This window comes from Dunckerocampus dactyliophorus, chromosome 21 (assembly GCF_027744805.1).
Source record: "Dunckerocampus dactyliophorus isolate RoL2022-P2 chromosome 21, RoL_Ddac_1.1, whole genome shotgun sequence".
NCBI lineage: Eukaryota > Metazoa > Chordata > Actinopteri > Syngnathiformes > Syngnathidae > Dunckerocampus > Dunckerocampus dactyliophorus.
Genome location: NC_072839.1, coordinates 14,757,544 through 14,771,018, shown reverse-complemented (window position 1 = coordinate 14,771,018; position 13,475 = coordinate 14,757,544). Strand labels below are relative to the sequence as shown.

The 13,475-nt window shown below is 42.8% G+C and overlaps 1 protein-coding gene across 1 annotated transcript; it reads left to right on the top strand.

Annotated features, from left to right (window-relative positions):
* Nucleotides 1-1,921: 1,921 nt before the first annotated feature.
* Nucleotides 1,922-13,405, top strand: phex (phosphate regulating endopeptidase homolog, X-linked). Its single transcript, XM_054765850.1, has 23 exons — nt 1,922-1,997; nt 2,070-2,236; nt 4,505-4,561; nt 4,650-4,811; nt 4,888-4,971; nt 5,776-6,002; nt 6,250-6,318; nt 6,410-6,529; nt 6,613-6,696; nt 7,828-7,970; nt 8,135-8,228; nt 8,331-8,459; nt 8,751-8,852; nt 8,930-9,007; nt 9,065-9,168; nt 9,251-9,309; nt 9,539-9,593; nt 9,864-9,931; nt 9,996-10,126; nt 10,215-10,280; nt 10,344-10,448; nt 10,525-10,601; nt 10,773-13,405. Exons 2-23 carry the CDS (start codon nt 2,113-2,115, stop codon nt 10,873-10,875), a joined length of 2,241 nt encoding a protein of 746 aa, XP_054621825.1. The 5' UTR covers nt 1,922-1,997; nt 2,070-2,112; the 3' UTR covers nt 10,876-13,405.
* Nucleotides 13,406-13,475: the final 70 nt, after the last annotated feature.

Genomic DNA, 13,475 nt, shown 5'->3' with positions numbered 1-13,475 from the left:
TCCAGGGATATGCCTCCTCAGACCATCACTGACCCACCACCAAACCGGTCATGCTGAATGATGTTGCAGGCAGCGTAACGTTCTCCACGGCATCTCCAGACCCTTTCACGTCTGTCGCATGTGCTCAGGTTGAACTTGCTCTCATCAGGGAAGAGCACAGGGCACCAGTGGTGTAGTTGCCAATTCTGGTGGTCTATGGCAAATGCCAATCGAGCTCTACGGTGCTGGGCAGTGAGCACAGGGCCCACTACAGGACGTCGGGCCCTCAGGCCACCCTCATGGAGCCTGTTTGTGATTGTTTGGTCAGAAACATTCACACCAGTGGCCTGCTGGAGGTCATTTTGTAGGGCTCTGGCAGTGCTCATCCTGTTCCTCCTTGCACAAAGGAGCAGATACCGATCCTGCTGAGGGTTGAAGGACCTTCTACGGCCCTGTCCAGCTCTCCTGGAGTAACTACTTGTCTCCTGGAATCTCCTCCATGCGTCCAGGTACCGCAGTGATGCCCTGGTCCAGATCTGGGAGGAGATCCCCCAGGACACCATTCATAGTCTCATTAGGAGCATGCCCCGACGTTGTCAGGCATGCGTACAAGCACGTGGGGGCCACACAAACTACTGAGAATCATTTTGAGTTGCTACAATGACATTTTAGCAAAATGGACCAGTGTGCTGCATCATTTTTTTACTTTCATTTTTGGGGTGTCTTTGATTTCCCCCCTCTATAGGGTGATCATTTTCATTTCTATCAAATGATGTGGCATCATTTTGTTACTAATACATCACCCACTTTTTATCAGGAAACATATTCAACATCATTTTTCCCCCAGTTTAGATCTGATGTGTTTTCGAAGTGTTCCTCTAATTTTTTTGAGCAGTGTATTTTTGTATTTATGGCATACAAAACCTATTTATGATCTTCTAAATCAATTTTTTGACATTATTAGAGCCCTCTAGGCATGAAATAACACCACTATTGTCACATTTACACTCCGAGTATCCAATATAGTAGATATAATCGGTTTTAGCTTGTTGTGGGCTTTGGCTGCAACAGTAGCCCGTGTTGTTATTATTATTATTGTTATTGTTGTGTTTATATTATTGTGTCTGTTGTGAGACAATTTAAACCTTCAATAAAAGCGTCTGGTGCTGTCACCAAGTGACAAAAGCAGAATAATTCATAAGTTGAATGCTGGTCTTAATGGCTGTATTTGTATTTTAGTTCATGTCACCATTTTTATGCTTGACAATGTTTCATTTAGGCAAAACAGTGCGTCGAATTTGCTTGAATTTTTGACTAATATGGGAGCAATGTTCGAACCGCAATGTAGCAAGGGACGACTGTAGCACTGAGGACAAACATTCGCAACACTAGCATAGGTATGTGATAAAGTGCTAACATTACACTCACATTTGAAGAGCAACATGATGCTAGGTTAGCCTGTTCGCTGAAGACAAACATGATCAAATTTAGGGTAGTTGGCAGAGCTTTTCTAACACGTGCAGCCTCTTTTTTTTTGTTTTTTTAAATGTGTCAAGTTAGGTGTTCAGATGTTCCACACATTACTGTTGGAACATCACTAAAACGTCAATTTGGCATAGTAGGGGACATAAAATGTGGGCTCCATCATTATCAGCAGATAAATTGAGTGTGTGTGTGTGTGTGTGTGTGTGTGTGTGTGTGTGTGTGTGTTGTGGTCCAGTGAACTCATCTGATGATTGTCCCCAGCAGTCCGCATGAGATTAGACACACGTCGCACTCCACAGATTAGGTTGTCGTTTTGGTCCATGCTGTTGTATCTTCATAAATGGTCCCTGCTCCCATCTCCCACTACAAAGTAGACCCCAACCCCCCCCCCCCCCCCCCCCCCCCCCCCCCCCCCCCGCATCTCCACACACACTTTGAGAGGGAGGAGTGCCGGACGGCGGGAGGGGCAAAGGGCTTGGAGAGCTGGGTTAAAGTTGGAGGAGCTGCAGAGGGACACGAGAGCTGAGAAGAAGGTAAGTAAGAACACTTACATCCTTCTCTTATTTGTAACAGGCGTTCATATTTCTGTTACGTCTTTTTTTCAGGTTTGGACTTTGTACAGTTTGTGTGTGTGTGTGTATATAAGTCATGGAAGTGGAGCATTTAAGCGGCGGAGAGGTCAAACCCGAGCGGGGCAACGGCCGTCGCTACAGGATAGCGTTTATCGTGTGTGCGTTGCTCTGTGGGGCTCTTCTACTTGCACTCATACTGGGTGAGTCCACACACACACACAGACTTGCACTCAAGCTGCATTATAATTTGCGAGGAATTCAGCATTCGAAGAAGACTCCATGACTAAATAAGACAGGGCAGCATACGTCTTGGGGGAAGAGCAAAGGTCCCTTGCAGTGAGAGAGAGCTCGTGTCAAACTATTTCTGGTTCATATAAGGTTTCAAACGCCCACGTGCTCGTGCACTGAATCCTTTACCACCATGATTCACGCACAGCGAGGCCAACTGGGTGGTAGAAAAAGCATCAAGTGGATGGCGTCAAGTGGTTTGTACAAAAAGATAGAAAATCTGACTAAACCGTCCATCTGTCCATGTTGTAGAACAGCCTTTCCCAAGTAATGTACAGTGGAACCTTGGTTTTTGTACTCCACCCTCTCTGTTTTTTGATGAAAATTATTGCCGGAAAATACGTCTCCGTTTTCGTACGACCCGACAGTGCACCCAACAACCTGGTCAAGGCAGATTTTTAATCATCTTTCTTATCAGTGTGTGGGTGGTTTATGTGTTGACAAAACACACACAGAAACTCCTTCTACCTATCAAGCACTGTGCCATGCACAGATGAGGTGCTCAAGCGCACTGCGTATTTCTGAGTGTGAGATCTGTGCTTTTTAAAAATGTATTTAGGACAAAAAAGTTGCAAGTGTCAGAAGTTTGATAAAGAAGATAAACACTTTTGAATTAAAGAAGTGCTAGGAAGCAAAGCAGGAAGGTAGTGTTTGTTATGATAGGATAGATTACACAGGTTGCAGGGGGAATGGTTTAACGGTGACACCTTACAGATAGTCATGTCAAATGTTCGTCTTAGCTTTGTGTTATATCTAATAAAATATCTCATTAATAATTCAATCATTATATTTTTCAAATATTGTCCAGGGCCGATTAAAAAAAAAAAAAAAAGAAGCAGCAGCTGTGGGCCGAAAATGGCCCCGGGGCCACACTTTGGACACCCATGTACTTGTTATGGCAATACACAATTTGTTTTTGTACGTTTGGGTCCTGAGGAGGACCCAAAAAGTAAGCTGAAATAGTTTGGGAATCCTTAATGTATTTCCCGTGCGGGGTCACAGGGAAGTTATTTCAAAAGGACTTTGATTGATTGATTGTATCCGTTTAGTAACCTTATAATGTACATGTTCGGCTGGTGAGGATGCTCAGCGATGGTTTGTGATGCGGCGCATTCTTGTGGCTGCGTTGAAGTGTAATTACGTGACGGGGCCTCATTCACCCGAGCTCGCCCACTCTAATGGAAGCCCTCGCGTCTTCCGCCATGCGTGTGACCGCACACAAGAATGCCAAGCACTACCCTCCTGCCCCCTTTAAAAAAAAAAAAAAAAAAAAGTTAATTCTTGTTTTTAAACCAGCGAGGCTTCAAGCGTCTTCCTGTACGACACGGTTGGTCGCAGACGTCAGACAATGTGGAACACCTCGGTGATGCTCTCCGCTCATCCGTTCCCAAATGGGATCGGCTTTTCTAAATCCGTGCTCCGTTTCACCTCGCGGACTCTTCTGTTGTCCACGCAGCCACATTACATCTGTTTGTCAGGAAGTTGCAAGAAGCCGAATGATGCCTTCAAGGATGCATTTCCTTTAATGTATGAGCAGAAAAATTTCTTGTTTATTTATTCATTTTCCTTTTTGTTTCTTTAAAATTATGTATACTCTAACATTTAAACGCAGGAAGTGAACAAATTCAAATGTGAAATCTTTATTCTGAGAATTAAAAAAAAAAGTCAATGAACTGCGTTATAACGCATAAAATAATAGTAAGACGGCCTGTCCAAAGGTTCAGAGATAAGTCTTTGCATTTAAATACACAAGCAAAGCGTGATAATAGACATTTCTGATTGTAGTAGACTAATATGAACATGCGAAAGCAGTCTATAGTGACAGACGGTATTGCCAAGCTAACTTCACCAGCCTGGGGAACCTCACTGCATTCATTTTACAGCGCTCTGTGTTGTACAACATATAGGCTATTTGAAGATTTAAAATTCACTTCCTTCATTTTTTAAAAATTCTAAATTACCCAAAAGCCCCTCACATATTTTGCAGCAACCCGTTTAGGCAGCAAACAAATGCGGCCTCAAAATTCAACATGGCGACATTTAAATGATGTGTGATGGTTGTGGTTGCTGAGACCACACTGTCAACCATGAGGGGGCAGCACAGGACCAGGAAAGGCCATTATTTGCAAAGAGATGCTTGCAGTGATGTACAAAATAAAACCGTCTTTCTTTCTTGTCAGTTTCCCAAAGAAGCAAGCAGCAAGAGTTCTGTCTGACTCCAGAGTGCATCGAAGCAGGTGAGAGCAACACCGTACTGTACCACTTCCTCCCATTTTCATGTCCTCAGTGCACATAGGATCGTTTTCATGGTCTCTTGCAACATAGCGGGATCTATTCTGAGTAAAATGGATCGGTCCATTGATCCCTGCGAGGACTTCTACACTTACTCCTGTGGCGGCTGGCTGAAGGACAATGCCATTCCCGAGGAGTCGTCCTCGTATGGCATCTACCCCTGGCTCAGGCAGCATGTTGACATGCGACTCAAAGGTAAGTTAGCGATCTTCATTGTCGATTATTGAGGCAGCAAGAGTCCAATCACAGCTGATGTTTTTGGTGGCTTCAGAGTTACTTGAAACTCCGACTGACGCAAACGAGCTGGAGGCTGTGACCAAGGCCAAGATCCTCTACCGGTCCTGTATGAACGAGAGTGAGTACAACACAAACACCCGTTTGGCATCGTAAGCTACCTCCGTTGAGTCCATATAGTAACTTTATTCATCATTTTAATTATTTTTTCATTACCCATCCATCCATTTTCTATGCCGCTTACCCTCATTAGGGTCGCGGAGCTATGCTGGAGCCTATCCCAGCTGACTTTGGCCCGAGAGGCGGGGTACACACTGAACTGGTCGCCAGCCAATTGCAGGGCATTGGCTGGCCATTTTTCATTATTCTTCATAATTTCATATTATCATACAGTACATACTCTTAACTCTCTCAACTCCCTTAAAAATTATGCTGTACTTTTTACCTTTTGATCCCAAAATGGTACCCCCTCATATAATGTAGATATTAATACAAGTTAAATATTTATATTTGATATTTTTTATATATTATATGTTAACATTATATATTTTAACAACTTCAGACCTAACCATACATACGTTTTTATTTAAAAAAATATATTTTTTACATATTATATTCATTTATATATTACATTATTTGTATAAGATGGGAATAATTATGGGAATAATCGTATGGAAATAAATGAATCAGGTGAAAAATGTAATATTTGGAATGAAGTCATGACAGCCTTGACTAGGTCAATAATTAATAATCACATTGATTTTGGTGCATTATACATATATATATATAATATATATATATATATATATATATATATATATATATATATATATATATTATATATATATATATATGAAAAACTGATCCCTACATTTATTGTGTATATGGGTCATTGTGTATTTCTCTTTTGTGTCTCCTCCCTTAGCGTTACTGGAAGAGATGGACGGCAAGCCCATGCTGAAGACACTCAAGCAGCCTGAGTTTCGCTGGCCCGTGGTGGGCGACGGCCTTGGCGGTGACTTCCGGTGGTCCGAGGAGGAGTGGAGTCTGTTGAGGACTCTGGCCGAGATGAGGAACCAGCACAGCAAGAGCGTCCTGATCCGCCTCTACGTCTCCCCCGATGACAAGAACTCCTCCAGATACATCATCAAGGTGAAGCTTCTTGACTGTAGCGTGTTAGAGCTACACAATATTAGACTTGTTCATATTAGACGGGTGTATCCAGGGAGTTTTCCCTTCACGCTCCCTCAGGATGCTTCACACCAACCATGTGCACTCATACGCATCATGTCTGACGATGATGGACTGTCAAACGAGTGGGGTGTTTTTTTTGTGGCTTTTTTCACGCTCCACTGAACAGGAAGTTGCACTGTTCTTCTAACGTGTTGTCTTCATGCAGCTGGATCAGGCCTCCTTGTCTCTGACCTCGAGGGAGGACTACACAACCAACACCTCAGCTGCGCAGATGGTAATATTCTGCTATTGTCTTCTACATCTTATTTACACAAACGCCTAACTACATTCTCTCTCTCTCTCTCTCTCTCTCTCTCTCTGCATAGTATCGTGCAGCCTTGTTGAGTCTCATGGTGGACACGGCCGTCATGTTGGGCGCTCCCAAGACGATGACAACGAGGGTCCAGATGGAAAAAGCGCTGGACTTTGAGACCAAACTGGCTCATGTAAAGCGAGTCGTTTGTGAATACAAGTAAATAAAAGGTGGACAGACATGATGGGCATGATTCCTTTTTCATTGCTCCTGCAGATCCTGATTCCCTATGAGAACCGCACCAGTGAGAACATGTACAACAGGTACACGCTGTCCCGGCTGCAGCGCCACATGCCACAGGTACAATCAATTACTGTAACTGCATTGTAGTGGTTCAGTCATGGCCAAACATTTTGGGAGCAACTTCAATTTCGTGCATCAAAACTTTGATGCTTTCCACACGATAAATACTGAGGCAGCACCGTTATTGAAACACTGAAATGAGGTTTTAGCCTAGTATACTACTATAATATTACCAAAAAGTGTATATTTGGGCTTTTTTTCCACAAGCAAACTGTTTTTCAGGTCACTGGAAGTTTTTTTAAATTATTTTTATTTATTTATTTTTTATTTATTATTTTAAATGTATTATATTAATATTTAATTATGATATTACTGTTTATTTATCTAGATGTATCTAATTATTATTTTTTGAAATTAATTAAATTTAATATTGTTTAATTAAACAGTATGTTTAGGCATATACAGTATGCTTCTGTTTTTTATGTATTATATTAAAATTGATCCACATTTAGCTAATTGTTATTTTATATTAATTACATTTAATATTGTTGAATAAAACAATATTGTTAGGCTTATATTTACATTTTCATGTATTTTTTTTTACATTTATTCACATTTAATATTCACAATACATACAATATAACCGAGTCCTGTTCTTCTCAATTCACCATTATTATTAGCTTGAATAGGTTCATTTTATCTTCTCATTGAATATACATTGAGTCTCTTATGTTCAGACAAGGTTTTTAGACCTGTCAGGTCCATCACGTACATGTGATAAGTGACACGTCACAGTGGTCAGGTGACACTTCTGAGGAAGACTGCAGCTTGACAGTCCAATTATGTTAAAGGTATAACACCATCTGATATACCTACAAATAAAAACAACTTCTCAATATAACAAACTAACATATATCACCATTAATATCGTTATGGTGCCTTTTCCTAAAATGACTTTCTTCTAGCACCTGATTGGCTGAATTGGTGTTACTATGAGGGGCTTTATGGTGTGCACTTGACAGCTTGGGAAGGTGTTTTTTTGTTGTTTGTTTTTTTTCAAGAAGTGGACTTACCCTAAAGTAATAATTAGAATTGTATTTTTCAATACCCAGCTGCTAAACTGGTGACATCTATTTCTGTAGTCCAATAATTATTAAGCTAATTACTGCTAATGTCCTTCAATCGCAGTTGGACTGGTTGGGCTTTGTCAAGTCTGTGGTGGAGTCCAACAGCGACGTGGCTCGCTCCGTCTCCTCCTCGGAGCCTGTCATTGTACGAGTGCCGCAGTACTTCAGGGAACTTGTCAAGCTCATTAACGCCACGGATTCCAGGCACGCACGCACGCACGCACGCACACGCACACACACACACACACACACACACACACACACACACACACGTGAACAGCCTAGAGGTCTCCTGTCTCTCATTATCACCAATTATGGTGACTAATGAGATTACATGTAGCCACGTAATAATGTCTCTCTCCCTGCAGGACCGTCGCTAACTATGTACAGTGGAGAACTGTTTTTTCCAGGATCACCACCCTCAGCCGCCGTTTCCTCTACAGATACCTGGACTTTGCTCGGGTCAGCACACGTGTACACACCTAAGAATATTTCTTAATTAAGGAGAAGAGTGTATCCCACCCAGTGGCAAACTCAGCTCAAACCCTCGCCCCTCGTCACCAGGTAACCACGGGAACCACGTCTCTGACCCCGCGCTGGGACAAGTGCGTCAACTATGTGGAGAACTCGCTCGTCTACGCCACGGGCCGCCTCTTTGTCGACACCCACTTTCAGGAGGACAAGAAACACATGGTAAACGACTGTTGGGGACATATGCAGTATCTGACTATACTACTGAAAGTGAGCATGATGTACTTCAGAGTAGTCAGTGTACAGCTTCTATAGTCATCAATGAAAGTGACTCATTACATAGCCATTATTGTATAAGTAGCTGACAACACAAGTGAGTACCAAGATTATTTTGTTAAGAATAGTGGTGGTGGCATCCTGGGCTGGGTGCTGCATGAGTTCTGCTGACACTAAAGGAGTTGTGGTTCATTTACGTGGACATGATTAAACTAAATGATAACCGAATCTCCTCAGATGGACGAGCTGATCGACGGCGTTCGCTGGGCGTTCATCGACATGCTGCAGAAGGAGAACGAGTGGATGGACGACTCGACCAAGGCGAGAGCCGTAGAAAAGGTGACAACATCTCAGTCCTGCCCGACTCTTTGTCTTTGGTCTGTTAAAAGACTAAAGTCAGCGCTGTCGTCCCTCAGGCTCACGCCGTCCTGGCTAAAGTCGGCTACCCCGAATTCATTCTGAATGACACCTACCTCAATGACGACTTAAACCAGGTTGGTACTCCAACACATCAGTCGTTCACCCGTGTTGACATCATGTGCTCCTCTCAGCTAGAGTTCCTCGAGACGGACTACTACGGCAACGTCATGCAGACGCTGAAGTTCATCGCTCAGTCCGACGTGGCCTGGCTTCGTAAGAGGGTCCCGCGTACTGAGTGAGCGCCTCTGCTGGCCTTGTGTGTCACTTCCTGTGTCCACTTCCTTTCACAACAGGACATTTTTATTGGTGCATTACAGGTGGTTCACAAACCCGACAACAGTCAACGCCTTCTACAGCTCATCCACCAACCAGATTAGTAAGACTGATTTTCATGATGATTTTCACAGTATATTTCATGATTATGGCTTCCAAATCGTAGAAAGTGTTCAAATAACCTAAAACTTGTTTTCATAATGATGGAGGAGGAGACTTAGAAATGCTCCTTCACCAATAAAAACAAACTCTTTCTTCAGGATATTGAAAAAGCACCAGCAACAAATGGACTGTTGTGTGTGAGAGTTATAATATTTGAATTTCCCCTTCAGGATTCCCAGCTGGTGAGCTCCAGAAACCTTTCTTTTGGGGTAACGAGTACCCAAGGTGATGATGTTACATTCTTTTATCATTATTGATAAAGCTTCTTGAAATGAGAGAAAACATATGATTTCTTTGTTACTTTACATTGTGAAGTTGCATGTATGCATGTAACTTTTTAAATAAGCATCATTCTTATTCTCACGTTACTACCGTATTTTTACTCATACATTTCTTGGCCACTAGAGGGCATCTCTCACACGTCGGCCCTAGAGTCCCTTGATAGTCGGCCCCATGTGGCTAGCTTGACCTCCGACCTGAACTCTTGCCTTGCAGGTCTTTGAGTTACGGCGCCATCGGTGTGATTGTCGGACACGAGCTGACGCACGGTTTCGACAACAACGGTAAACAGTCAGAGGTGACTGTAAAGTACTTGCATCGACGCTAACCTTGTTTTTTGCACGACAGGCCGCAAATATGACAAGGACGGCAATTTGGACCAATGGTGGAGCAACTCCTCTGTGATGGCCTTCACCGACAAGACTCAGTGTATGGTGGAGCAGTACAACGACTACCACTGGGAGGAGGCGGGATTGAACGTAAACCACTTTCAGTATCGCATGTCGGCCATATTGGTTGAGGGTGTCGCATCAGGACTTCCTCTCATGGTGGCCATGATGTTTGCAGGTGCGGGGAAAGAGGACGCTAGCAGAGAACATCGCAGACAACGGAGGAATAAGACAAGCTTTCAGGGTATGATCAGCGTATCCCTGCATGGCGTCACAGGTTGGTAAAAAGTGCGTGTGTTTGTGTCAGGCTTACAGGCGGTGGGTGGACGAGAGCCGAGGCGGCACAGAAGAGCCTCTGCTTCCCGGAGTCGGATTGAACAACAACCAGCTGTTCTTCTTGAGCTACGCGCATGTAAGAACACTCTCCAAGCGAAGGCGCTGTGTTGTGTCAAATTCAGCCTGAAAGTTCTTGTGCGACACGCTTGTAGGTCAGGTGTAACTCGTATAGACCGGAGGCGGCCAGGGACCAGATACAGAGTGGAGCTCACAGTCCACCGAAGTACAGGTGAGCACATTTACCTCATCATATACGGTAGCACATTCATGTTGATGTTCACTTATTTCTAGAATTCAACAGAATAGACTTACTAGAATTTTGTTCAATTGTTGTGTGTATTTTCAATGTGAAGACGTTTAGCTCTGAGCCTGAGCATCCCCGACCTCTTTCCCCCTGCAGGGTTGTCGGAGCGATGAGCAACTTCCCAGAGTTCGGCAAGGCCTTCAGCTGCCCTGAGTTGTCAGTCATGAACAGAGGCGCACAGTCCTGCCGGGTGTGGTGACCCTCGACCTCAAGCCCAACCGGGCTGTCCGAGCCATCGGCTGACCGAGAGGCGGAGCACGCTGGCGCCCCGAGTGGAAGTGGAAGGAGCAGCAGTGGTTTATCCACAGACATGTTTGGGTTTGTACGAGCAGAATGTTGTAGAGAGTGAACTTATTGGTGGAGACCTTCCATCAGGGGAAGAAGATGTCTAACTGAAGCTTTGGATGATGGAACGTCTTAATTGAATAAACATTTTTATCCCTCAGTGGCGCTACTATCTAATAATTGTTACTTTCTTCTTCAATTTAGCATTTTATACAGTATGTTTGCCAATCAGAGTTTGCGGAATAATGAATAATGATAATACTATAATAAGAATAATATTACAAATATTTTTAATGTCATAAGTTTGTTACTTTTATAAAGAGATTGCATGCACAAAAATCCCAAAATTGCAGCAGACATCCAGATGTTGCTATGGGAACCGTCTCAGCAGCCCTAGTGCCTCTATTTTGTAAGTGTAAGTGAACTTAAAGCACATGTCAGGGACATTTTATGAACGATTTTATAGACATTTCTATTAGAGTCTGAATGAAAACATGGGATTAGTGAGCCGATTGTCTTGTGTGGTTATTGATTTCTGACCCACTGTCACACTCCACTTGATGCCAGCAGTTGCCGTGGCAACCCATTGTGTTTTCTCTCCCATCGGGGTGATCTTGAATGTGATTGTTTGTGTGTCTCTCTGTGTGGCGGGATAGAGGGGGGCCATGAATGACATATATCTGCGGCAACCCTGGCGGGACTGGCATCGATACACACTAATTAGAAAAACAGTCCCCCTCTCTCCAAGGATGTGTGTAAATGAGATGGACAGTAATGAGGCGAGATCTGCTCTTACGAGGTGTGTAAGCAACACACACGCATACACTCGCAAGCCCCTGGTAGCCATTGTGTCAGATGCTCATTAGCAACATGTTAAATCTGCTTTTATTGCACCGTGGACAGCTACAAACCAGGAAGTTTACTGGTGTTTTTTCTCTATTATATTTAGTTAGCTAGCATACACAGCAACAGATCTGATCCTTTCTTTGTTATATATTTGCATTGCTGCTTGTTGCTATGCAGGATTCATGAGGCACAACCCATATAAAAAGGCACACACTTTCTGTTTTGTGTGCAACCTTTGAGCAGAAAATAGAAGAAAGGAGAGGGAGAGTTGGCATGAACAGCAAGTCAGACATAAATATATAAGGCATGCAAATGAGTTGTTCCACGTGATTTCTTACTTGATAACGAATGTGAATATTGGCAATAAAAGTAATTGTGACAAGCTTTTTTAGCCACAGCACCATCTTCTGGAAACAAAACAGAAAAAAGGACAGGGAGGGTTGGCAGTGAGACATTAGTCCAAAAGCATCACTTTCAAGACAAAAATGCATGCAAATTAGTTTTTCAAGTGACTCCTTACTTGAGAAAAAATCTGAATACTGGCTATAAAGCAAATTTTTTTGCCACAGCGCCCTCTGGCAGTTAAGACTCCTCCAGTGACGCTTCACATTTTCATGTCTCTTTCTGTTTATCTCTGCTGTTTCTGGCCCTTTACTGTAATCTAATCTTGACTTTATCCTCTCGTTGACCCCGTCCTTACCGCTCTGCATCCTTCCAGGCCTGGGAGTTTATGTCCAGATGTCGTTTAGAAATGATAAATATGCTGAAAGATGCAAATGTAGAGCCAGAATATGAAGATTTAGATGTTTTATGTGGACAGCAGTTCCAGTGACTAATTTAAAGGATCATATTTGTTGCATAAGTGGTACACATCCCATGTGGCAGGCATGTTTAGAGGAAAAGTTCCTTTTAGAAGGAGCCAGACTGGAGATGGATGACTCCATAAATAATGCGAGAGAGAAATGAGGGGCCTCTTTATTAATGAATGGTCTTCGCCAAAAATGTATAGATCAAGAGCCTTTCAGTCCATATGGCTTTTTTATAAATAATACAGGAACGATGTCACACACTTCCCCCTCATCTTATGTGAAGAGAAAATAGCAGCGAGGCTTTATTCTGTTTCCTATAAATCTTTGAGCCTCACTAATTATGACTTTTGTTATCAGAGACTGCCCCCAAGGCCCTCGCCCGTCTTTTCATTTCCTTTCCTGTGCTTCCTTCCTTGCCTCCCTGAGGAGACACTTACTCATTCGCCCTCCTCACTGGGCTCCTAATGAGTATTAACTGCTAATTGGGGTTTAATCGAATAATGGATTAGAACATGCATAAACACAGGAATGTCACGTTTATCTGCCAGTTGGTCTTCATTGTTTGTGTGTGACTGTGTGTGGCCTTTTCTTACCATTCTGCTTTTTGGTGACTCTATTTGAGGACTTCCCAGGCATCCCCAGAATCTTTAGATGCATTTTTTTTTTAGATCTAGTAAAGCCAAACTCTGTTAAATTCTGCACATACTAAGAAATAATGCTCAATTTTGTTAGTAAATTAAGAATATGTGTATTATTTTGCATTGGTGTACAAATGCATGCCTTATTTTCCTTAACAAATTACTATTAAAACAGTGTTATAACTCACCTAGTATGTGTTCTATTTTATGTTTTTGTTCGT

What these genes read in the sequence shown, in the direction of transcription:
- phex (XM_054765850.1), top strand. Translation starts at nt 2,113, where the DNA reads ATGGAAGTGGAGCATTTAAGCGGCGGAGAGGTCAAACCCGAGCGGGGC. An exon ending in CCTCCAGATACATCATCAAG is followed by an intron (nt 6,003 to 6,249) that starts GTGAAGCTTCTT and finishes GTCTTCATGCAG; the next exon opens with CTGGATCAGGCCTCCTTGTC. An exon ending in AGGCGAGAGCCGTAGAAAAG is followed by an intron (nt 8,853 to 8,929) that starts GTGACAACATCT and finishes GTCGTCCCTCAG; the next exon opens with GCTCACGCCGTCCTGGCTAA.